A 27,483-nucleotide genomic window follows, 5' to 3' on the forward strand; every position below is an offset into this window, starting at 1 on the left:
CCAAAATAGGTCGGCAGCCTTTGACCTAGCGCCTTCGATTTTTGACCTAAATTGCTCGGCGGGGGCGAACGCTCGATTAGTTCGGTGCCCGGGCGGCGAACGGCCAGGCACCCAGCGTATTTTGGAGCTCCGCCGATCACTGGCCGGCCGCCGGGCAATTTCTTTAAAATCAGCCGGTGGCTGGTGGGAGACCGCCCGGCAATCGGAGGTCACCGGTCGGTCACTGCCGGGACATCGCGCGAAAAAGCTCCGCGATTTCGCCCAGTTTTTACCTAAAATCGCTCGGCGACCGGTCGCCGCCCGGACGCCGGCCTAATCGAGCGTTCACCGTCGAGCGATTTAGGTCAAAAATCGAAGCCCCTAGGTCAAAGGCTGTCGAGCAGTCGCCGCCCGGTCGCCGCTGGGAGATCAGTCGGTCACCTGGCGGCGAGTCCAAAATAGGTCGGCAGCCTTTGACCCTAGCGCCTTCGATTTTTGACCTAAATTGCTCGGCGGCGAACGCTCGATTATTTCGGTGCCCGGGCGGCGAACGGCCAGGCACCGAGCGTATTTTGGAGCCCCGCCGATCACTGGCCGGCCGCCAGGCAATTTCTTTAAAATCAGCCGGTGGCTGGTGGGAGACCGCCCGGCAATCGGAGGGTCATCGGTCGGTCACTGCCGGGACACCGCGCGAAAAAGCTCCGCGAATTCGCCCAGTTTTTTACCTAAAATCGACCGGCCACCGACGGGAAATCGACAGGTCACCGCCCAGGCATCGCTGGGGCTCTACAGCCTGCTCGACTTCTCCAACAATCTATCATTTGCACTAGGTGTTTAAAAACAAACAAACTTGTTCTTCTTTATCAACTCCTTACATAATTCAAGGATTCTCTTCAAATTTGGCAACACCCAATGGAAGAGTATTGAGAATTGTCCACAAAATTATGTTACATACCTACGGAAGTGTCATAGAAAATTTCATTAAGCCATAGCTTTCCTATTCCGCGTTCAATTATGTTCCCAATTATGGAGATCTGTTTCATTCCATTGTAGCTTTATTTTAAAAACTACTTGACTTTAGCCTTCTTAAGCAGATCAACTTACTCTCTGCAACTCTCAGCAATCTTGAAAACAGTCAATAACCTGAAAGAAAAGAAAAGAAAAAAAACAATTGCATTTCATAAAATACCAATATGATTATATTACAAAAATAAATACAAATAGTGAGCCCTCATTCAATGCTTAAAGATACTATGTCCCTTTTGCAGCCACAATCAAATTCTGTAGAACTTTATAGGAATTATGAATATGTCATGTATGTCCTATCTGTGAAGTTTAAATGTTAGCAGTGTCCTAATATTCAAATTATGCAAAGAAACCCGTTTACTTGCTACATTAGCTTCACTGTCAGACACTATTGAGTGACTCACTAGCTTTTTTCTTCTTTGGAAATAACATACATGTACATAAATGAGCTGTAAAGGGTATATGAGCATTTGTCAACATCAATATCCCACTTCTGCTTGTAATGCCAAAATTAAACTGATTGAATCTTTGCGCAGCATAAAATGTACGACCATTCGGTACAATGGTCTGAAAATCAGACCATTACTTACTGGCTCTATAGCTCTTAAGTCGATTTGACAACTAATAGTCGTTATTTTCCAACTTAAAGACATTTTCAAGCCCCCCTTTTTTTAGGGAAGTTCTAAATTAGTATTATCTTTCAAATGCTGTTGAAATTTAACCTTTTCATTTTGTTGGCCTGCAAATGGACATAGTACCTTTGAAGGCAAAGACCAGTTTTGGTCATGCGATTGCATTGTGAAAAAAACGTTGTGGAATCGATCAGAAAAGGTTGCTCAGCTAGCATATAAGTATTGGTGTGATCTGGATCATCAAAATGATGAGATTTGACCCAGTCTTGGTAAAGTTACAAGCACTGTACACAGAAAGATGTATGTGGGACTACGCGACACACACAGAATAATAATTATTTAACTTTTGATTAACACAATAAGACTAACTAGATGGAACTTAGACTGCGTGCAGTCGAAAATGATGCCTCCGCTATAGAGCGATTTTACAAACCAAATCGGAAGCAATTTTTAATATTCAAGTTTGATTGTAATCCATTATCAAGTTTGATTGTAATCCATTATCAGGTTCTCAGAATATTTTGATTACAAGCTATTTCAGTTTGAGAGTAATGCCTCTGGCTACTTTGTAGTGGAGGCATGAAAATCGAGAATGATCTTATCTGTTTGGATTGAAATCAATCATATTGTGATGATAATTTTCATCCATCAAAGTCCTTAGTAACTACCGTTCCAAAGATGGTGAAAATAAACAAGACATACCTCCTCGTCCCCTTCCTCCGCCGAATTCTCCCCTTCCGCGTCCACCGCCGCCTCGTCCACCGAAACAGCGTCCTCCTCCTCATCCACCAAATCCACCTGTAACAAACATTGTATGTCTAGTTAGAATCCACTGTATCGTATTTGTATAATAATTAAAATTATATTATTAAAGGTATAGACCAGTTCTGGTCATGCAATTCAATTGCATTGTGAAAAGAAACGTTGTGGAATCGATCAGAAAAGTTTGATCATCTATAAGTATTGGTGTACTGCAAGGTTCTGGAATCATCAAAATGATACAAATTTTGCCCAGTTTTGGTAAATTAAAAGCACTGTACACAGAAAGATGTATATGGGACTATGTGATATCTATCCAGGCCGAATCTATATTTTAACTAGATGGAATTCGACTGCGTGCAGTCGAAAATGATGCCTCCGTCATAAAGCAATTTTACAAACCAAGACAGAAGAAATTTTTCGAATTCAAATTCAATTGTAATCCATTAACAGGTTCTCAGAATATCGTGATTACAAGCTATTTTGCATACATAATGAGCCCATGACCTTTGACCTTATGAACCAAGAATTTACTCAGTTCATTGGCTCTGCAAGTAACATACATGACCTAATTTTGTCAGGAATCCATCGGTTGGTTCTTGAGATAACGCGATCACAAGCTGTTTTTGCATACATAATGTGCGCTGTGGCCTTTGACCTTTGACCTCGTGACCCCAAAATTTAATCAATTCATCGACTCTGCAAGTAACATACATGACCTAAGTTTGGCAGCAATCCATCAATCGGTTCTTCAGATAACGCGATCACGAGCTGTTTTTGCATACATAATGAGCCCTGTGACCTTTGACCTCGTAATCCCAAAATCTAATCAGTTCATCGGCTCTGCAAGATACATACATGACCAAAGTTTGGCACAAATCCATCAATCGGTTCTTCAGATAACGCGATCACGAAAACGGGACGTACGTACGTACATACAGACGGACGGACAACCGAAAACATAATGCCTCCGGCTACTTCGTAACGGAGGCATAACAATCAGGGTTTCATTCTCCTTTAAATGAAGTTGGGTGGGGTGGGGCAAGAGGTGGGACACATCACACACAGCACAAACCCATATCCATCGTAATTAATCATAAATTCATCAGATCATTAACAATTGTTATGCTTGGGGACTTCTCGCTCAGCCAAATTGAACAGCCAAATCTTGCACAATCTAATTTTCATACCCTGTACAAAAGTGGCCAGTGCTCATCCAAGTATGAATTATTATCACATGTGTTGGCATCATATGATAGACAAGAGCTTCACCCATCCATACATATGACAATTTCCCGAGAATGTTTCACATTTTTTATTTATTTGGCAGAATATTTAAAAGTTTCAACTTTGATTTTTTTAGACACTCGGTATACCTACACTCCAAAAACTTTCTTCCGTCAAAGTCCAAAGCCCCTGTCAAAGTCCAAAGCACCTGTCATCAAAACAAAAAATAAAAAGTACAAGTAAAACATGACAAAAATATAAAAAACAAACAATTAAATAAACCAAGTTAGATTGCATCACAAATTCAACTTTGGTAACAACTAATTTGCATACTTTGATGTCACTCAAACATTTCATAATACAGTCCAACCTCATTATAACAATTCAGTATGTCATACATATCAACCATCAAGGCCCCATTGCATAAAACTATCGTATCTTTACAATTAATGATATCTCTACAAACTATGGTAAATACCATTGATTTCTTGATTTTTATTAGCTAAGCAGTGTTTGCAGAGATACCATTAATTGTAAAGATACAATAGTTTTATACCACAGGGCCCTGGACTTGACAAAACACTACCTACCGTATGTACTTTTGATGCTAAATTAACATGCTACAATTGATTTTTCCCCAAAGGTCACCTACATTAATTATCCATCCTGATAGGTTTCTTTCAGATAGCATGAGGGCAGTACAAATATGTATCAAGATTCCATTCATTCTTTTGGAAGCCACCTAGCCATCATCAAAATTGTATTAAAAAAAGAAGAAAAAAAAGAAAAGAAAGGAGGCCCCCCCCCCCAAAAATGAAGCGGGCGGGGACGCTAAACATGTAAAAAAAAATTAATGGCCTAACTCAAATCTTTTGGGACCCATAAAATAGCTTTAACTTAGACAAATTTTGATTTAGGACGATCATAAAATAATAGGACAAAACAGGTTGGGCTACGTGTAGACTTTCAACCATAGCAATTTTTGACTTATCCAAGTTCGACTAAGGCAAGGTCAGCTGTACTATATGTATTGCATTGGACTAAAATCAAAATACATCTATCATTTGCACTAGGTGTTTAAAAACAAACAAACTTGTTCTTCTTTATCAACTCCTTACATAATTCATGGATTCTCTTCAAATTTTGGCAACACCAATGAAAGAGTATTGAGAATTGTCCACAAAATGATGTTACATACTTACGAAAGTGTCAAAAATGTTATATAGAAAATTTCATTAAGCCATAGCTTTCCTATTCCGCGTTCAATTATGTTCCCAATTATGCAGATCTGTTTCATTCCATCGTAGCTTTAATTTAAAAACTACTTGACTTCAGCCTTCTTAAGCAGATCAACTTACTCTCTATTAACAACTAATATCAACTTACCGGTACTAACCAAGTCTCTAAAGAACAGTCAAAACTGAAATACAAATAGAAAAAAACAAAAAAACAATTACATTGCATAAAATTCCAGAAATGAACATATCACAAAAATAAATACAAATGGAAATAATGAGGCCTCATTCATAATGCTGAATTACATAAATACAACGGCCCGTATTCTGAAGTTGTGTCTAACATAGGTTGCGTTTATCTAGCAAATTTTTGGCTAGAATCAGGTTTCTCAAACGTCTTTCAGGCAAATTTAGAAGTAGATAAACGCAAAGCCTTTTTCAAACGTCTTTAGATATGGGCATATCAAAAGACGCAAAAAGGTGCGTTTTGTATGTGACATACAGCCAGAATCACGTTTCTGAGAGATCGATAAACGCAAAGCTGTTTTGTACCTCACATACAAATAGGACCACACAGGTGTTGTGTACAAGCATACGTGTGAAGTTGACCTCCGAGAAACTGTCTGCTTCCGGGTCAAACGGAGCTGAGCAGCTGCGAAGAGACAAGGCCTTTATTGTGAATCGTGAAGTGTAGATAAACGCGACATCCCGCAAATCACGATCGTATAGTGGGGTTCGATAGTGGGTTTCGATAGTGGGGTACGATATGTACATATCTAATGGCAAGCCTAGATAAACGCGCCCTTAGTCATGTCTTAAGTTAAACGACTGTTTAGTTAGACACGACTTTAACGCGAGGTCATGTCTAAGTCCTGTTTAACTAAATTTTGTATTCTGAAGTAGTGTCTAAGTCTTGTCTAACTAAACAACTGTTTAAGTCCTGTCTAAGTCGTGTTTAACTAAACTGTTTAAGTTCTGCGCAAGTCGTGTTTAACTTTTAGTCATGACTTCTGCGCATGGCCAATAGGCGTTAATTCTGACGATAGACCCAATGCGCATGCATGCGCGCACCGGATAAATAAATTAACGCGCACAGCTAGCTGTGTGCGTGCTGGTACCATGGTGATGTGATCGTGACGTAATGACTAGACTGCATGTACTGTGTACGTAGTACATATGTACTGTACGTACTCAGACCTGCCAACCTCAAGAGTTCAAAAACTGTATTCTTTAATCCCAAAAGTTGTATTTTACTGACAAAAGTTATATTCTTAAAAATAAACACGGACTGTGACATGATGGATCAATGCCTCTTACAGTTCCTACAAACAGGAAGAAAATTTGTTATGGATCATTGGCTGAATATGCATGATTTTGTCACGACTGGTGTGTTCAATGAACCAATGAACATCCCCAAATGGCCGATGTGAGATGCTTGTAGGATACTTTAGAGGTCAGAATGGGCATTTTGCCATTAGTAATGGCACACACACAGAATTTTAAAAAATATATAAAAAAAAAAAAAATTAGGGCGCAATTTCCCCCCCCCCCTTTTATTTTACTTTTGCCTTGGATTTAGGCCTGTTTTGACTTTTGGATTTTATAATGAAGCCAGGAATTTCAGCTGTCTGATGTGGACTCGTCTCTAGACCCACTGTATGGATTTTATTTTTAATCAAGGCAATGAATCCCATTGACTTTTTGGTAAGCCTGCAAGGTCTTAGTAGGGAGGCCAATGCCCGGGCGTAAGGCTTCTACGCCTACGATTTGTGCGCTCGTCGTCCAAGTCAGAAAATTACCAGAAGAAAAAAAAGGGGAAAAAAAAGAAAAAAAATATCTATGGAATAAAATGTATAACAAATACACAATTACACACTCCACAACATACCTATAATCTCGGATCTGTAACGATCTTTCACCATTTATTGACGATCTTCCAGATTTTGACATATTTTAATCCATTAATTGGGCTAGCAGACGAAATAACGGACGCACAAGAGAAACTAGAAGGGTCCTAGAGGGCGATGAGGTTAGCTCACTAAAATCCTTCTCAATGACTGAAGGTAAAGCCTAAAAATATGGAATCAATTTAATATCAAAGAACTTTTGATAGAGATTAACATATCAGATGTGCACAAATGTCACTTTTAACAACTAGAAAATATAAAGAAAAAAGATTATATCTTTTTAATTGCAGATTTTTACAAACTGCACATTCGAAGGTAGATAGAGTACGATGTTTTTGTCAATCTTGCGTCGGTTTGAGCCCCATAGCTAGAGCCATCTCAAATTGAGAAGAAAAACTGTGAACAGAGACCTCATTGTTCCAGCCCCAAATAGAAGTCTTGCGACATCATTATATGAATATGTATGAGCTCCGGTCTCATCGCGCGCAAAACAAATTTGACGTAGTCTCACACATAGTACCTTATTCTCAGCACTAGACACCAGTGTCGTGCAGTAATGTATGAGAAGTGTAACAAAAGACATTTCAGTAAAAAAAAAAAGTCTATGTGAGCAGTCTATACTCCAATTGAGAAGTGTAATGAATGCCATGATTTGAACGTGTGTGTTTTAGTGTATGATATCATCATATGGTTAGTGAGAGAGAGAGAGAGGGAGAGAAATATCTCCGTAAGTAGTACACGTCTATCAATGCGTGCAGTCATGTTTGATTCCGTATTGTGATCGCTACAAGTGCAAGTTGGATTTATCGATCGATGATAATGCAGTGTCAGATCTTTACTCATGAGGAAATAGTAATTGGAATACATCGCAAAACTAAGGTAGACCTCTAGGCCTAGATCTATTTATTTATTTCAATTACTTTCTTAATTTACAATGAGTGGCTTTCGAGCTTTCTCTCTATCATGTTTTGACCCTCCATGCCATGGCTAGCATGGCTCGATTGCGGTTTGCATGCAATTACCGTACCTGAATGAATGTACTTTCGCGCGAAGTTTTGAACTTGTTGTCCGGGCAATGACCATGATGACACGCCCATTCCCTCGGGCCTGTCTAATTCTCAACGTAATTGAAATTGATTGTTTCAAGGCTCGTCTTACGGACGGCCAGGCGCGCGCGTAGAAGGAAATGTATAATTATGAGCTGGATATCTCCTATTTTATGGACATTCTGGAGTCGGCAGATGGGTGAGTTGTCTTAGTGAAAGTAAATGCTTTCTTTTAATCTTAGTTTTATTATAAACAAAGTAGTAATTAAAAAGTTAGATTTGGGCATTGGCCTCCCGGCGCTAGAGTAGTTCCGTATCCATTTTTTTAGCAGTTTAATAATCCATTCTTAGGCTTAGCAAAGGAATTTTAGCCCAATTTGTTACTAATTTGAATCATAATCATGATATAGAGGTCTAGGGCCTATTGCATTTTCCACCTGAATTTGGATCACATCCGACATCGGGAAACCTCCGTTTAGTTTAGGGCTTCGATGTCGACGTCGTTGCTCAGTACCATCTCTACGCTATAGCTCTGCACCTCAAACTGAAGCTATCAGTCCAAAATTATGCACATTTCTCGCATGCACGATACCATAAACCATACGAGAAGTTTGCATAATTTTGGACTGATAGCTTCAGTTTGAGTTGCAAAGCTATAGATCTAGCGTAGATCTAGAGACGGTACTGAGCGACAACATCGACATCGATTCGAAGCCTTAAAGTTTAAACGGAGGTTTCCTGATGTCGGATGTGATCCAAACTAGTCTATGTCTAGGTCTAGATCAAACTTTTAGACCTATGGCTATGAATTAAAATTAGTAAAAAATTGGGCTAAATTTCCTTTGCTAAGAATGGATATGAAACTGCTAAAAAAAATGGACACGGAACTACACTAGCGCCGGCCTCCCTATACACAACGCCGCAGCAACAATTATAAACCTCTGAGTCTGCTCTGTACGGTAAGCGGTACAGGGGTGTGTTTTGACTAACGTGTGGCTGCAAACATGACTTTCCATGCAGCATAATGAGAAGGAAATCTCGAATAATCAACTTACCTAAACGACGTGTACAACTAAGGTCAAGATTCGGCTTCACAAGGCAAGATTTTGTCCAAGAGACAAACCACAAAGTGACGATGCTCTCGCGACGACAAATGTTGTTGTTGTGTTTTGGTTTAATGGCGATTAGTCAGTAATTTGACTATTGTCACCAAAATACTTTACGGCACGCGTTATATCTCTCATTTTTGTATTTTTTAAAAATATATTTATTTCGTTTTATATTTATCTATCTTTTAAGATAGTATCGAAAAATAATATTGTAAGCAAAACATTCATGGGCTTTGTTAGTGTTTTTTAACAGTACGTGCAGATTATTTGTTATATCACATACACACAATACATAAATAAATGTATTAAAAAAAAGGCATTACGGTATTCTCTAAAACAAAAATAAAAATTGAAAAGAAAGAAATCTTGCAAAATTAAATTCATCAGGTAATTCACCAAGTCTATGTTATCTACAAATTGATTGATATTTTTATTGTAAAAAGATATCGTAGACTACTCTTGCAATTAAAACTGAGGCATCTAAACAAATAATTATACATAATACATTTATAAAGCTCTGGGTTTTCCTTGTGCTTGATCATTTTTTAAAAATTCTGTAGGCTAACATTCTTATTCTTTCTTTCAAATCAAATCATAAATGCCCATATTTATTTCACTTGAATATTGATATGAAAATCTCATTTTCAGTTTAAATAATCATAATAGGCAACACTTTGGTCTTTGTCCAGTAAAGCCATGTCCCAAATGAATTTTGGTTTTCAACTTAACTGCCAAGTCTTAAATGTAAGAGATCCATCATCAGTGGTGGATCCGGGGGGATGGGGGTGGACACAATCGACGCCCCCTATTTTTGTGAAAACCACTCATTGACTGCATGTTAAAATCATAAAAATTTGGGTGCACCCCCCCCCCCCCCATTTTCGGATCCCCCTTTTAAATCCTAGATCCGCCACTGCATTATCTTGTCACAATCACAATGATCATCACAACAATCCTACCAAGGATCACCCTTATGATGACCATAATCATCTTCATCTCCATATACATCATTATCATCATAATCATCATCATGCACCATCATCATTATCAACATCATATCATCAATATCTTCATCAACAACATAATTGTCATAAACACAAAAATGGACTCGAGTTGGCTTATAAATTAAAAAAACAAAAAATAAAATCTTTCAGATAATTATGTCAGTTCCATTATAAGCCAACCCGAGTCCACTTTGGTGCTTCACACATCAATTCCAGGACCAACCGAGACCGGTTTAAAATCTTTATGCAAACTCAATCCAGTTTTCAAATGGCATCATCTATACATTGTGCCACCTCCACAGGCCACCTCAGTCCATATCTAACACTTTTCTAAGACCACTTGAAGCACAATCCAATACAGTCCACTCCTGTTATAACGACATTTGGAAAAGTGCATAACATGCATTGTATCTAAACTCGATATAACAGGAATACTGTAATCTAATATGATAACACTATTACAACTTGAAACCTATTCACTCACTCCTCAAAGAAATAAGAATCATTGTATAACAATGCACATACACTGTACATGGCACATAGAATTCATCTCTACAATTCATTCATGGACAACACCATCCCCTGATTAGTATTTCAATCACATAAATAAATTTAAACAGTTATTCATGAAACTATATTAAAAAATACTTTAATACAAATATAAACACTAATAGAAGCAACTTTATGCAACTTTTCATCTGTATCATTGTATTGTTGATCCAATTGTATATGTTAAACACTACACATGCATCACAGAAAAAAATAGTATACCCAAATTTAAAAGCATCATATATATATGTATAAATTGTATGACCTTGTTTTATTTCATGTTAAAGATTAACTTATATTCTCTTCAATAATACAGAACTTAATTACTTTCATGGTAAGTTATACCTTATGAGGAAATAAGAGTACAGGGTACTTTTTTATGGGATGCACTATAACATATTTTGTTTTAAACTGTGCTAATAACTACTAAAATCTTCACAACAAATAAAACATTACAAATTAAATCTACCCCAGATGTGTATACTTTGCTCCTATTGTGAAACATTTCAAATGTTAATTTCTTGCAACAATCTAAACTTAGTAAATAACATTTTTTCAAATATTTCCTTACTTTCTGACGTACAATTAACACATTTTAGGAAAGCAATCATTCATATACATCTTTACACTTGACCTATTAATATCCATACGGCACAGGAATATTACCGGATCGATATAACTTTCATACGGAACGTATAATCTCTGTAATCATATTTTTTTTTACTTACTCTCTGTCATACAATTAACACATTTTAAGAAAGCAATCATTCAAATGCAACTTAATACTTGACCATGAACAGAAATATCTATAATGCACAAGAAAATTGTAACATATCTTACAGGATCGAACTTTCAAACCCAACAGTTTCAAACAAAACGCAAACAATGTGACGGAAGTTGATAAAATAGAACAATTATAACCAACATTATGGAGAATATTCTCAATACTCCCCCCCCCCAAAAAAAAAGGTTGTCAGGCTCCAAAACTAACACTTAAAATTCACCTTTAAAATTACATGTATATAGTATAAATTGCTAACAAAAATATAAACAAGACAATTTATACAACTACGTCTAATATGCCTCCCCCTTAAAACAAATTATTTCAAAAAAGGGTGACATCTGTGGCCCTTGACCTTTAACCTCTGTATTCCAACAGTTAAAACCAACAACTATGTATAACCATATCCAAAACAACAAAATCACATTTAAATGTACGATAGGGGTCAAAAGTTTACATATCATAGAAAATATAAAACAAACATTTTTACCACAATAACAAAAATAAACTTCATTTTTTTAATAAAAATGGAGTTTTGCATATATTTGGTAACATAATTTTTTGGAGGTTTTTCTGTTTAGTGAAAATTTAATACATGTTTACATAGGAAAAACATAATAATACTATATTTCTAACTAAAGTATGCATGTCTAGGTATTTGGGTTTGTTTACCAATATAACAGTATCAAAAATAGTTTCATTAGCATCATGCTCATCTGGAAAACAATTAAATAATCATACTTTCTGCACAACATAATTGATAATACTTACATTGATTCAATCTAGGTCAAATGTTACATATCTAAAATAATTAGTGGCACTGCCTGTAATTTGCATTATTTTTGATTATCCATATTTTTTCAAGCAAGATCACAAAAATGAAAGCTCTATTGAGTGTATACCTTTTATTTTTATTATCTTACTTTCTGACCTACAATTAACACATTTTAGGAAAGCAATCATTCATATACATCTTTACACTTGACCTATTAATATCCATACGGCACAGGAATATTACCGGATCGATATAACTTTCATACGGAACGTAAAATCTCTGTAATCATATTTTTTTACTTACTCTCTGTCATACAATTAACACATTTTAAGAAAGCAATGATTCAAATGCAACTTAATACTTGACCATGAACAGAAATATCTATAATGCACAAGAAAATTGTAACATATCTTACAGGATCGAACTTTCAAACCCAACAGTTTCAAACAAAACGCAAACAATGTGACGGAAGTTGATAAAATAGAACAATTATAACCAACATTATGGAGAATATTCTCAATACTCCCCCCCCCCCCCCAAAAAAAAAGGTTGTCAGGCTCCAAAACTAACACTTAAAATTCACCTTTAAAATTACATGTATATAGTATAAATTGCTAACAAAAATATAAACAAGACAATTTATACACCTACGTCTAATATGCCTCCCCCTTCAAACAAATTATTTCAAAAAAGGGTGACATCTGTGGCCCTTGACCTTTAACCTCTGTATTCCAACAGTTAAAACCAACAACTATGTATAACCATATCCAAAACAACAAAATCACATTTAAATGTACGATTGGGGTCAAAAGTTTACATATCATAGAAAATATAAAACAAACATTTTTACCACAATAACAAAAATAAACTTCATTTTTTTAATAAAAATGGAGTTTTGCATATATTTGGTAACATAATTTTTTGGAGGTTTTTCTGTTTAGTGAAAATTTAATACATGTTTACATAGGAAAAACATAATAATACTATATTTCTAACTAAAGTATGCATGTCTAGGTATTTGGGTTTGTTTACCAATATAACAGTATCAAAAATAGTTTCATTAGCATCATGCTCATCTGGAAAACAATTAAATAATCATACTTTCTGCACAACATAATTGATAATACTTACATTGATTCAATGTAAGTCAAATGTTACATATCTAAAATAATTAGTGGCACTGCCTGTAATTTGCATTATTTTTGATAACCCATATTTTTTCAAGCAAGATCACAAAAATGAAAGCTCTATTGAGTGTATACCTTTTATTTTATTATCTTAGATGTATGAAAGAAGTTTCTTGAAAGTTACCAAAAGCAAAAATAATAATAAAACTAAAGGAAAATACAGGCAATGTACATCACCAATTATATCCAAATCAAAATAATATTAACATGAACATGTACTTGATACCTTCAACTAAAACCCAGAGCCATTAGTAAACAGAGTTTGGCCAACTCGGTTACATTTGGGTAACAACATGGCGCATTTTCTTTTGTATTGTGCTTGCCTAACAAAGCAATATGCGCCATGTTATAACCTAAACGAGCCGGGTTGGCCGAACTTTGTTTATTGATGGCTCTGCTAAAACCTATACATCCTAAGGTAAAGTCTTACATAAACTTAAACATCATCCTGTCTCAACCTGACGCACACCATGACCATCCCCTCCTGCCGGATGCTCAAGATCCCCCTTGTGGGCAGATCGTGCAGGTTTACTTCAATATTGGATTGACCATTGACGGTGACCTCGTATTCTGTTCCATCACATTCGAAAATCAATTCATATGGTAATTCCAGGCTGTAAGGAAACAGACAAACACAATATTAGATGAATATTCAAATAATCCCCAAACCAAACAATATTATGACAAGTGTTCTTCCAAACACGCTTTGATCCTACTCCTGTGTATAAATGGCACAAAAGGCTTTCTTCTCCAAACCTATATCACTTCATGATTTTAAAAAAGATGATTCTATACACCAAGAGAAAAATCAAATTAATAATACTGACAGTTCTGAATATTTCTTACAATGAAATTATTGCTTTAATTGGTCAAAAAATGAAGGCATATAGGGTTGTGGTCACGACAATGAATTGTGGAGAAAAAAATCTGTCTATAGATGCATCTGAAAGATGGTAACAGCTAGTTCACCTAATAATTGTTGTGGTTTTTGATGCTTTGGAATTGCCAAAATGATATTGATATGAAATTGCTTTAAATTGCTTTAATTGGTCAAAAACTGATGGCATAGTGTTGTGGTCATGACAATGAATTGTGAAAAAAAAATCAGTCTGTAGGTGGATTTGAAATATTTTTTTGAATTTCTTTTTTTTACAATATTCTGCTAAGAATCACATCCAACCCACAAATAAATGCATATATTGAGACTAGGCCTACATGTTTCCAATAGATATTTCATTTTTTTTATCTGTCATAATATGAGTATGTAGGAAGGCATTTGAAAAGTAATCTTTGCCACTGGACTATTTTACTAAACTATAGTTAAATATTATATTATGTCTAAATCAAATGAATATAATTTTTTTCACACTACAAGCTGTGCAGTAGATTCTCTGTTCTTCATGTCTTTATCAAAATTATTTCCACTGAATATATGTTCTTGTATAGATCTACAAACCATAACTCACAAAAGGAGAACACTTTAAATAAATTCATTAGTATAGCTGGTAAGTTACATACATGTACTTGTACATGTACCAGCTGATACAGACTTGCCTGATTTTACGATCAATAAAAACATGCAATATGACCTTTTGACCCCTCAATGACCTTTACCCTCATCAACAAACATGTTGTATTACCCACTGATAAAGGATGCAAAAATAAAGTTAGACCCTGACTGGACCAGAAAATGAAATAACTAAATTACACATCAAAAATAAGCTAATAAGCTACAAGACAACAAAACCAAATTTAAGCGTTTTTCATTGGCCATCTACACTGTAGCTAGAAAGTGATTCCTTCCAAAACACTCAAAAATTGGCAGCTTCAAAATTGGTACTTTATACTTCAATTACAAAGTGGCCTGAATTATTGCTACATTGGTGAGTAACATCAAAGAATGTGCATATAGACGTCTAGCAGCCAGGAATGATTGTGTTTGCCCTTTCATTTCATAATAGACCCTCAACACACACAGGTCCACAGTTATGGAATGGTTTGGTTTTTTTTCCCTGAAGGGCAAACCCATAATCGTGCCTGTCTACCGGACAGCTATAGCATATTCCATGCACATCATTTGACGTCACTCCCCTGCACTATACAATTAAAAGTCATTTTCAAGTACTGGCCGGGACCGGGGGGAGAGAATAGCCTAGTTGAGGTACAATCATGTATACCAATATGAAAATTAAGATTTAGTTTTGTATATTTATATTATTTTCCTACTTAGCTTTCCATTGATACAAGTTGTATTTGGGCAGTTCCAAGGGTACGGCGTTATTCAGAAACAAATTTCAGCATCCAAACAAATTTATCATCCATACTTTAATCTTTATTTACCAGTACAAAGAAATGGTACACGACAATAGTTGTTGGTACCCATGCACTTTTCAAAATAATAATATTTGTTGTAGTGATCCACTTAATTAATGAGATATAAATATTCATAAGCTTGCATGGTTACGGAGTGACGCAAAATGGACATGCATATTTGAGCAGAAAACATTTTGCTTAAACTGGGTGAACTTTAAATAGATATCACAAGTTTGAGTTATTGATTGGATATGGTGTTCTTGGTGTCTTTCATAAGAAAATTGGTTGATTATTTTGTGATACGGAGTGGTATCTGGTTTCCCTGTGTATTTTGGGGTATTTTGTGAGAAGAAATGCTTGTAAAGACAAAAGTTTGTTAGAGTATAGTCCATGATAATTACTTTAAGCCAAAAAAATCAGAGAAAAGCAACTAGATATTTAAAGCACCATAGTCCCATATGTGCAAATTTGGGTTTGATCAATTATTCAGCGTAAGAAAACTGAATCTCATAATGTTTGAACTTAAAGACATAGGCTAACGTTGTAGGCATATAATTTAAAAAATATCAAAATCAAGAGGAATATGTATGGATAGCTTTATGTCAACTCAAAAACCCCAAAAGCATCAAAAATTTGGAATGAAACGCTTTAGATAAGTATACGTCTAAAACACAGATTTTGAGTATTTATTCTCGCCGCGAGAAAAATTACAACGGCCGTTACAAGAATCGATCACTAGATATCGTTAAATATCATTTTCAAACATTGCTTCAGATTTTCAATATTTAAAAATACTTCCCATAGATATTACGATTTGAGACATTCCGATTGGTCTTCCTAATTAACTCATACGTTTATACCATTTTCAAGGAACAAAATTAGATTTAAAAGAAATTTAACAAGAAAATTGCAAGAACCAACCGTTAAAAAAAGATTGATATCGTTTCCAAACATATTGTATCACATTTTCGCTATTTGAAAAAAAATTCCTGTAGATATTTTCATATGACACTTTCAGATTGGTGTTTTTAAACTATAACTCATGTACGTTTAAATCATTTTCAAGTAGTAAAACAAGCTTTTTTAAAATCCTAAAGACGTTAGCCAATGCCTTTAAATGATTGGTTGTAAAGAGGCCTTTGTGTTAATTTCAGATCCTAATTTGCATTTACAAATTAAGGCACAGTACCACATTAAAGTTTCAGCTCCATGCATGCACTTCAGCTTGGAATTGCCCATTTACTCACCGAGTATCACTCAACCTATATGACTGAGTGGATGCAAAAATATAACGCAACAAAGAATAAGAAAATAACAAAAATTGGAATTCCCTATACTTTAACACATATGCCTCCACCGTACGTAGGATCCTCCACCATACATGTAGGATCCTCCACTCTCTACCCTATACTCACTCAAATTATCTTTGTATAAAAACTAGGACGACAAAGCTGAAACTTCACAGACATGTAACCTGATAATTTATCTACAATATGAGACATTGTACAGCTCATGACTGTACATTGTTTTCATGCTATGTGAAAAAATGTGATAATTTTTCCTCCAAAATGTAACGCCTCCACCCTCTTACTATACCCCAATGTGACACATGACCTTATGATCAACTATAATCATTATGACACAAAAAAAGCCGAAAATAACACATACTTCAATGAGCAATTCCCACTTTTATAAAGGACACAAAACAAGGCTGCGCAGGAATTCATTATTCATTTAACATGCTTATGTGCCGCCATATGGGTCAAAATCAATAACGGCATAAATCAACTAACGAAGACAAAAGCAAACTAAAAGTCAAAACAATTAAACATTAATAATACATGTATGAAAACAAACCGTTAACCATTACATTTTTACATTTAAATATTGATTGTCTATTTTTAACTTGTAGTTTAATTATGACTATGTTAGCTGATTTATTACATTATTAATTTTGATCCCCATGGCAACCCATACGCCTGTCATAAATGAATAGCTAATTCCTGCACAGCCTCTTTTTTGTGTCCTTTACAAAAATGGACATTGCTCACTGAAGCATGCATTATTTTTAGACTTTTTGTGTCATGATAATATTTGAGGATATACATGTATGAACTTTTTCTACATAGTATATAAACATTTCCCCCAAGAACCATTTAGTTTTTATTTGGTAGACATTTTGAAAATGTATAGTTTTCATTGACACGCACTGTATAGAGGACTTCCACTTCCCTTTTCCACAAAATCTCAAAATTGATATTTGACCCCAACCAACTGATACAACAGTTTCAATGAACGCCAAAGATACATAGTTCCTGCAATACCACAAGAATGACAAACACAAACAGACCAACACACGTCAACCCAACAAAATTACCCTTTTTTACCTCTGGTAGACAAAATGTTGAAACAAAAAATATATTTAAATTCAAACAAACTTACTTGTCACTCGTAAGAGCAATAACTTGGCCAGTCTTATCCTCATCATTCATTACCACTGGCTGCAATAAAACAAACATAAAGATATATAGCACATATGTGCAACAACAAAATAAATATGAAATTAACATAGTAAATTAAAACCCAATTCATTTCAAAATAATTCATAGAATAACAATCCACATTTCACAGAAAAAATAGCATAATGCCATGTAATATAAACTTACAACCCCAAAATGGTGTTTATTGTATGCTTTTCCAACTCTTCCTGCTTAACATCTCCGCTAATGCTTTGACTGCAATAAGATGCAGAATGCACATTTTGCAATTGCCTACATGTATACCCATTGATCAACCTGTCTGATTATTCTTAAAGTCAAAATAGGGGCTTTATTCTTTGACCTTTACTCAACAACAGATGGCACTATACAATAACAGCTAGTATTGTAACAATCTCCAATTCTTCATTTATACCATGTATGTCATGTATCCAAGAACAAATATGGATTTTATTGAATCAATTGTTATTGTTGGCATAAATCTAAAAGCACAATTTCTTTTTCCCAGACATTTATCAAAACTTTGTGGTGACACTGCTCAAAAACATAACTCTGTCATGCATTACATATCATATTTACCGGGGGCTTCTAATCAAAACGTTTCTTGGAACATACCAGTATAATAAAAACTAAACCAACTTAATCATAATTCTTTTGTGAAAATTCAGTGCCTTTGATATCATATATCCATGATAAAGCTATTAATAATATTACTATATTAATATTTATAATGCACTTTTCCCATATAAAGGCTCTAAAATCGCTATATTATTACCCCGTTCCTTAAATTCAATTCCAGCTGCCATTTAACATTTTATAGGCGTGTATATCATCCTCCCAGGTATGCATCTACACCTGGATGGAGTGAAGCTAATGTAAGTAAAATGCCTTGCCCAAGGAAATAAGTGCCGGGGATCAAACCCACTTTCAACTTTTCAACTATTGTATGCATACAAACCTCAACACGCATGGCTGACGTCGAATCCAATTGTTTTACGTTGTTCCATTCCGAAACCTCCACACACTCGATTTTGAGTCGATCATTTATGTGAATGGGAATGTCCGTATGTTCTTCCCAGAGGCTAAGCCGAATGGACTCCTCTCCGTCATTTAACGAGACTGTGCGTATTCTCTTCCCTCCTGCGACATTACGGACTTCTCCAACCTACACAAATACAAAATATGAACTACAAAACTCACCCATAGTTCAAATATACTAATAAATAAAAACTTATAAACCTAAAATATACAATGTAGGCCGTACCCAAAAATTACAGGGCCACTCTTTATATTTCCATTTCAAATGAATCTCATTGCAAAAGCATTGCCAGGTTCAAGAAATGAGATTATCGTAGCAAACAATATCGTAAATGCAAGATTCCATAGCAGTTTGCAGAAAATCCATCCCTATTTGGGTGATGGGCTCAAACTTTAAGTCCAACAATTACCAAAAGAGCCCCTGGAACCTTAAATCGAAAAAACATGTTTCGACATTTGCAGATCAGGGAAACTTCCATTATGGGCGAGGGTGTGGAAGCAAAGCCCCCAGAACATCGTACAGATCGAGGGTAAAATTAATACACAAATACAAATAATTATCATACAACTGACAAAGCTTGGCATACATGTACATTGCTGCGGTCTCTTTTTTCCACCTCCGTCCACAGACTTAATTTGTACAGAAGTCAATGCGTGCGTACGAGTAAGTGGTCACTAAAATGTTGCAAAAAAAAAAAAAAAAAACACTTACCTCTTCCACATTCGCCATTACGCTAACACGCTTCTTCGTCGGCGACGCTTTTACTTGTGCAATGTTAAGAACAGGTGGGCTTAGGTAGTTCTGTACGATTTCATCCGGAAAATCAAAACCTGCAATCTTGTAGAAGAACTGAAATAAAAATGAAAAGAAAATTCATAAATTTCAATTAAAATCAGCTTTCCAATCATATCACAAATAGATACCCTCAAATTATAGACTCCAACCACTTATTTGTTGAGTGTTCAAAAGGATCTAGGCCCATTTCATTATTTATACATTCAATTTAACCCGATATTTGTTTTTAGCAACACCTATTGCTGATCCATCTCGAACAACACTGGTCAACTGGAAGAAGAAGAATAATTTTTCAGGCCTGACCCCCCCCCCCCCCCCCCCCCCCAAGGGTCTAGGGTCTAGATCAAAGTTTGCTAGATCTACTTGTTTTTTTAAATTTTATTATTGATTTTTGCCTTGGTCTTGGATTTAGATGAAACTGGGTTTCAATCATGCTTTTGGTTTTGCTAGACCTATAAGTTGGTATTCTATTAGCCCTATAGGAACGCAGGCAGCTTTGCAGGCAGCAAGAACGCAGGTTCTAACTTTTTAGGCTCATCCAAAATAAGTGAGTAATATTTTCATGCCATCCTCATAGCCTAGGGCAAAAATCTGAAAATATATTTTTTTAAATTATACCTACCTGGCATCTTTGTTCCTTCTTTAACAGTGACGGGCCATTTACTTTTTTTCCCCAAGATCATTTTTGTGCCAAATTCCGTGATTTAGACGGGTCGTTCATTTTTTCGCATGTTATATTCCCACTGTGACTGTTTTGAAACATCGCAAACGATACCGCGCACGCGCGCCATGCCGGCATTAAGCGTCGCTGGGTACCGTTTGCGAAGTTTCAAAATGGCAGTGGAATTATTATAATTATAACACGGGGAAAAAGTGAACGACCCGTCTAAATCACGGATTTTGGCACAGAAATGATCTTGGGAAAAAAAATTAAATAGCCCGTCACAGTTAAGGAAAGAACAAAGATGCCAGTTAGCTAAAAAAAAAATTAAAATATTTTCAGATTTTTGCCCTAGGATGGCATGAAAAAATGACTCACTTATTTTGGATAGATGAGCCTAAAACGCAGGCAGCAAAGCTGCCTGCATTCTCTAGATCTGGCCTAGGCACAATAAGTTAGTTACCAATACCAAATTATTGTAATTTCTTGCATTAAGACATCCTTAAAAATTAAGGTTATAGTTAAATACAGATAGGGGTACTACTCTGTCTAGATCTACCAACCTTGGTGTTATGGTTGACCAGTGCCTTCTTAGCGATTCTGTCTATAACAATATTCTTGGCTCCAAATGATGTAAGCACCTCAAGAGCTTCCAATTTCCGTACCACAGCTTGCATCCCAATTAGATCGTTGACAAATATGTCAAATAATTCCTCGGGATGCCCTTCCACCCCCACTTTGCCTTGCATAAACGCACGTCCACTTCTCGAGTTCTTGACAATGAAATTTCCAACCAACAGAAGTTTGGTAATGCTCGACATCTTAATTATCACGCAACAATACCGGTCGGTACTACCAGCGCAGCTAATTCTATATCATCTGCTGACGAACCTCAGCGCGCCATGCACCGGTCACATCTATAATACCAATTTATAAAAGCCATGTGTCAGCATTATTTGATGGAAAATTTTGGGATATACAATGTACGAGTAGCCTAGAGGAGCTAATAAAATAACCTTGCTTTAAAATAAATAATAAAAAATCCTAACCAAAGACTATGAATTCCAGCAATACATTTGATTTTAATGATCGTACGTTAAAAGTTAAATAGGTCTAACAACACCAAGTAAGATGAAATCACATGAGTTTTCATAATCCCCCCCCCCCCCCCATCCTAAATGGACACGTCTATAAAACGGTACCCTAAATATAGGCATATTACTGGACAAGACGCCGCATGAATTTTGCATAATTAAATAACGTCACATAAAAAAAGAAAGAAAAAAAAAAACATAGAGGAAGACATTGCTCCTCCCCACAGAACAAAGCAGTAACTGTAATGGAATGTATTGTGCAGTATTTTATTTACAACACTATATGAAATCTGATTCACTGACGTGCATATTGTTGTTGTTTTCCAGTTTTCACGCTCTCTTTCTGTCTCTCTTCTTTAAATCTCTAATGCCTAGTTGACACTTTCACGATTTTTGGTCCCGCACTGCCCCGCATTGAATGCGTGCCAGTGCGTGACAGTGCGTGCCACTTCAGTGACACGCACTGTCATGCATAGTTCCCGCATTGTTCACGCATTGTTCACGCATAGTTTACGAATAGTTCACGCATAGTTCACGACTATTCACAACTAGTTTGCGCATTGTGTTAACTATCACAAAAAACAAGGCAGACGTCTATTCGCTCTCGTGTTTTTCATTAATTCAGCATAACTATCGTCATTAAGATGTTGAATTCTGAAGAAGCTAATTTAGAACAGAGAAGGTGTTTATATGTAGCTGCAGGAGCATTAATAGTTTATCAACAAGAAAGAGATCTTGAAGAAAGACGAGAAGAGGAGAAAAAAGGAAAAAGAAAAAGGAGGACATTGTGGGTGAGAGATTGGCTGTCAAGACGCCACATCCACGGACATTTTGATCATTTACTGGCAGAGCTGCATAGGGAGGATCAAAAGAGCTATAAGAATTTCTTGAGAATCACTCCTGATCTGTTTGAGGAAATGGTTGGAAAGCTAACGCCTCATCTGGAGAAGAAAACAACGTTTATGCGAGAACCACTAGAAGTTGGACTGAAACTAGCCGTCACTCTCCGTTTCTTGGCAACAGGCAATTCATATGCTACATTACAGTACAGCTTTAGAGTTGAGAAAAGCACCATATCGAGATTTATTCCCGAAGTATGTAATGCACTCATTGAAGTGTATAAAAAGGAAGTACTCAGCTGTCCAAAAACTGAAGATGGGTGGAAGGATGTGGCCAAGAAGTTCAGTTCCAGATGGAACTATCATAATTGCCTTGGTGCCGTCGATGGCAAACACGTGGCAATCAGGAAGCCGCCAAAGTCTGGGTCCTTGTACTTTAACTATAAAGGTTTCCATAGTATTGTTCTCATGGCTGTAGCAGATGCAGAATATAAGTTTCTGTATGTGGATGTTGGAGCAGAGGGTGGCTCTTCAGATGGTGGAACTTGGAAAAACTGCAACTTGTATGATGCCATAGAAGGGGAAAGAGCAGGGGTGCCGCCACCGGAACCAATGCCCAATGAGTCATGCCCATACCTTTCCAATTTGTGGCTGACGATGCATTTGCGATGAAGCCCTGGCTAATGAAGCCCTTCTCACATAGGTCCCAAGTTCATGAGGAGATCATCTTCAGTTATAGACTAAGCCGAGCTAGGCGAGTAGTGGAAAACTCGTTTGGTATTTTGGCTCACAGGTAGGTCTCCCTTTCTTTCTGTATTCATTTCCATTCTCAGTGCCTATTGCTTTAAAAGTTCAAGCACATTGAATAAAAATATTTAACTTCCCCCCAGAAAGGAGTTGTTATCATAATAACCCACTTTGTTTAAACCAGCATAACGTAGAACTTTTATATGGTGTTTATTTTATCAACACATGTTGCTATTTCTGCAGCTTACGCACAAAATACCATGCGAGACTGCAATTGCTAACAAATCTGAAACGATACACTAAGCAGATGCTCTCATTTTGTTTGTATTTATTATAGTGATCTTTTTCTTTAGTATTCAGTATATCTAGTTTCTCCAAATAACAAGTACAATATTTTGTTTTTACTCCAAATGAAGCGTGATTATTTTAAAATCAAGATTCATATGTACAGATCGTAAAAAATATATATATATTTCATATTGATGGGCTCTTGTTTTATGGTATTACTTGATTTAGGTTCAGATGTTTCCTGACTACACTTCCGCAGAAGCCCCAAACTACCAACTTAATCATCATGAGTGCCTGCGTCCTACATAATCTGATATTAACCAGGTACCCACTGGCATCAGGAGATGTAGACCATGAAGATCCATCTACGCATGCGATGATACCTGGTGCATGGAGAGACGACCCTGTGTTTCACGGTCTGAGAGCTCCGACAGGAAACACTTCTATCAAGGAAGCTAAGAGCCAACGTGCATATCTATCACATTATTACACCTCCCGTGCTGGAGCAGTTTCCTGGCAAGAAAAGATGATAACCTAAGCAGATTAACTATGACATTATTGTGATGCAGTATAGCACTAGCTCAATTCCACAAAAAATGCCAAATGACACTGACACAAATGACATTTTATTTCTTGAATGGTTATGTATTTCAACAAGGCCCGACATCGTTCCAATAACAACCGTCTGTTGTACATCTGATTTTAAACTTAGGATATGAGATCAGTGTTTATAATGTGTTTGTCTTTATGTACACAAAAATTCTACCGTGTATCAGCAATTAATGTTGTTAGGAAATTAAGGGGTTTTGGTAAGCTTTGTTGTTGAACTTAAACGTGATGCAGTTGGTGTCGGGGCATATGTAGAAATTTCGTATTTCTAGTAAGCTTGCACAAACCCCACTCCTCACACGCACGCACACACGCACACACACACACACACACACATACACACGAACGCACATTTAAAGACTGGGTCCGCTCCAGAAAAAAATCTTGTATTGATTAAAAGCAGATAAATCAGACGAAAAACAAAACAATTAAAACAAAACCAAAAACGTTGAAGTAAATCGGACAATAAATAAGAAAGTTATGAATATAACGCAAAAGTTATTTATCATGCTAACTGGCAACGCTGGGTCACGTGGCATGAAGTATGCCATGCACTTCTCTGCAGGTATTTTATTATATCTTATTGTTTTTAAATCCCCCCCTTTGCAACCCTTTAACGCAAGAAGAACAGTTTGGTTTTTTTTTGGGGGGGGGGGTCGATATAAACACGGGTACAGATACATTTATTGATTCAACCTTTTGAATGTTTTGAAAAATAACCACTCATGGATTAAAACGGATTCTTACAAACAAAAAGTTATAATAAGCTATAGCAGACAGGAAGTGCACGACATACGTCATGACACGTGACCAAGAGTCACGTGTTAAGGCTGTGTCACACCTTTGCGTTTTTAGCCTGCGTCGGCCCAGCGTTTTTGAAAATTAAAAACGCTTCCTGAACGCGGATCAGACGGTAGACTGACGTTGGAGACGTTCAGCTTGCGCTTTATTAATGAATTATTGTATCCATTCATCAATCATATTTTACACAAAACATCTGTGAGAGATAGGAAAAACTGGGAAATTGAATATCATTTATTGATACGATCATGCTTTTACATCGTTTAAGAAGATGCTATTAACATATGTATTTGTAATAGTCAAACAGTTGACGGTGTTATCTCGTATGAATAGGTGCACTTGAACGAATTGTGCGGAAACTTAACAATCATTTTTGAAATCCAATGAAAAATATCAAGTGCTTATAGTTACCCATTTTATTAAAGGCCTTGATATTCACCTATCTTTGCAGTCTTTGATTAGCCTTTGATTTGTCAATATGTTACTCTTAATATAAACAACTTTACATGTTTTGTTTTTTGTGTGTAATAAGAGACTTGTAATCAGAAGCAATCAGAATGCACGAATTGCGTGTTTTTTAATAAAAGAAACATAACCGAGTAGAAAACTTAGGCATTCTGGATATGCTCACATAAATGCAATTTAAATAACGTGTGATGAAGAAAAGAAAATAAGTCTGCAGGATAACGTTTAGTTTCATGGTGACTGACAACTGAATCTCCAATTTGAACTACATGTTATAATTACCAAGATTTCTCAATGATATTTTGAACACTTTAAAGTTGTAACAAGTGAGTAACATGAACTAATCAACTACTAGAACAAATGTAAAAACGTAGGAACCAAAAAGATGCATTAACTTTAATCTTCCACTCAGTAAACCTTTCATTTTGTTTCTTGATAAAAGCATCATGCATGAGTATATGTCAAAATGTCTAAATCGAGAATATCCATCGAAGCTCTCCCTGGAACTCAGAACATTAAAAAATCTGGAATATATTTTCCTACTTTGATCAAACTGTCACATTTTACCCTTGCTCTTCAGTGTGTAGTTCTGGTTTACGTTTCAGAAAATATTATACCTCTGTTCCAAATGTATAAATAAATGGTTTACTTGCCGAGTGGGTTTTTAATAAAATTCCTTGCAAAGGCAACAACAAATAACAATTTCTTTTTTACTTTTATTTTTTTTACCATGTAAGAATTAAGGTAAGTACTGAAAGAGTATCCCGATATGGAAGACGTTAGTTTTGCAACCAGTATTGCCTTTTCTTAATCACCGGCTGCTGTTGAACACATTATTTTTCTTCTCCAAGCTCTTCCAGAACCGAGGAAACCATCTCATTACTACGTCGGGAGGGTGGGGTCGAAGCAGTGGACTGCTGAGAAGACGTTGGTATCGGTACAGGCACAGCTGAAGGCGCGGCTGGCATCCCAACATTGTTGAAGGATGGACTTGCTGGAGACCATTGATTGAAATTGGACCAATGACTATTGATTGGCCACTGGTTTGACTGCCATGACGAGGGTTGCTGTTGACATGGTTGAGTTGGCCTGGTTGGCTGTTTGAAATTGTGAACGAGTTGCAGACATTCAATTTGGAAACTGTGCCACGATTGCTCTGGAATTGTCTGCATATGGCCCTCCAGAAGACAGGCAAAATCATGGACGATCTTTTTTTGACCTGTCAAAGCAGCTGTCTGGCCCAAATTATCCGCTCTTGAAAGAACCTGAAAGGCATAAACAATATAACCAAATGTAATTTAGTAAGGCAATTAAAGTCAGGGTCTGATTACTGTCATTTACTGCCATATACTCAACAAATTTAAATCGATTGTCGAAGAATTAATTTTCAATGATACTTTTTGTTGTGAATTAATTTCTATAGTTTCCAAATGGAACTATTGAAAGCAGATCCGGCTTAGGTAATGTATTCAATTGTTAAAAAAAAAAAAAAAAAAAAGTTCTATAATGCCTACCTGACGGAGAGCATCGTCGAGGTTATTCTGCAAAACAGTACTTGATCGAGAAGCTGGAGTTCTACTGCCAGAAGTTCCAGAGGCTTCGGAGCGTGCCGACTTTGGGACCCGATCCTTCAACGGGATCAAGGTCTCATTATCCATATCTTCTGAAACTGACATGATAGAAACTTCATCATCTTCTCGTTCGTGCACTTCCCCTCTATCAAACTGCAAGGTGAAGAAACATCAAAATGAAAATTATGAAAAGGGTTCTGAAGGTTATTTCAAGGTTATTCTAATATTTCAATATAAAAATTGTGAAGTGGTCATTTATATACCTACCGTGTCACTTGCCGTTGTCTTGCCACGAACAATGTGTTGCTTCAGAAATCCCCACGTGTTCACTATCTCATCATCACGTGTCGTTCTGTTGGTTTGCCCAGATCCACTTTTTTTCTCCTTGTTCAATATCTTTCCTAGCCGAGTTCGCTTATTTTCGTACAACTTCTTACACTGGTCCCCTACATTAAAAACAAGGAAAACAATAAATAGGCTATTTGTGTGGTGAAGTTTAACCCTAAAAATAAAAAATAAAAACATTTAATTTCTATAAAGGAAAATA

The 27,483-nt window shown here is 36.3% G+C and overlaps 3 protein-coding genes and 1 long non-coding RNA gene across 4 annotated transcripts; 1 reads left to right on the forward strand and 3 right to left on the reverse strand.

The window, feature by feature from the left end:
• Positions 1-886: 886 nt before the first annotated feature.
• On the reverse strand, positions 887-9,014 carry LOC115924979. Its single transcript, XR_004064523.1, has 5 exons — positions 8,867-9,014; positions 5,010-5,043; positions 3,777-3,831; positions 2,340-2,435; positions 887-1,122 (listed from the first exon to the last, which is right to left on the reverse strand). It is a non-coding gene; the product is annotated as an uncharacterized LOC115924979 (long non-coding RNA).
• Positions 9,015-13,303: 4,289 nt separating this feature from the next.
• Positions 13,304-20,678, reverse strand: LOC105440693. Its single transcript, XM_030988057.1, has 5 exons — positions 20,484-20,678; positions 19,778-19,915; positions 18,986-19,192; positions 17,972-18,030; positions 13,304-13,830 (listed from the first exon to the last, which is right to left on the reverse strand). The coding sequence occupies exons 2-5, from the start codon at positions 19,793-19,795 to the stop codon at positions 13,653-13,655; spliced, it is 462 nt and encodes a 153-aa protein (XP_030843917.1). The 5' UTR covers positions 19,796-19,915; positions 20,484-20,678; the 3' UTR covers positions 13,304-13,652.
• A 2,408-nt stretch (positions 20,679-23,086) lies between these two features.
• On the forward strand, positions 23,087-24,161 carry LOC115924980. Its single transcript, XM_030988058.1, has 2 exons — positions 23,087-23,248; positions 23,719-24,161. The coding sequence occupies exons 1-2, from the start codon at positions 23,124-23,126 to the stop codon at positions 24,026-24,028; spliced, it is 435 nt and encodes a 144-aa protein (XP_030843918.1). The 5' UTR covers positions 23,087-23,123; the 3' UTR covers positions 24,029-24,161.
• Positions 24,162-26,135: 1,974 nt separating this feature from the next.
• LOC105441632 lies at positions 26,136-27,084 on the reverse strand. The gene is made up of 2 exons (XM_011672934.2): positions 26,880-27,084; positions 26,136-26,630 (listed from the first exon to the last, which is right to left on the reverse strand). The coding sequence occupies exons 1-2, from the start codon at positions 27,039-27,041 to the stop codon at positions 26,199-26,201; spliced, it is 594 nt and encodes a 197-aa protein (XP_011671236.1). The 5' UTR covers positions 27,042-27,084; the 3' UTR covers positions 26,136-26,198.
• Positions 27,085-27,483: the final 399 nt, after the last annotated feature.

The sequence above is a fragment of the Strongylocentrotus purpuratus genome, unplaced genomic scaffold (genome assembly GCF_000002235.5).
Source record: "Strongylocentrotus purpuratus isolate Spur 01 unplaced genomic scaffold, Spur_5.0 spur5_scaffold_17, whole genome shotgun sequence".
Taxonomy (NCBI): Eukaryota; Metazoa; Echinodermata; class Echinoidea; order Camarodonta; family Strongylocentrotidae; genus Strongylocentrotus; species Strongylocentrotus purpuratus.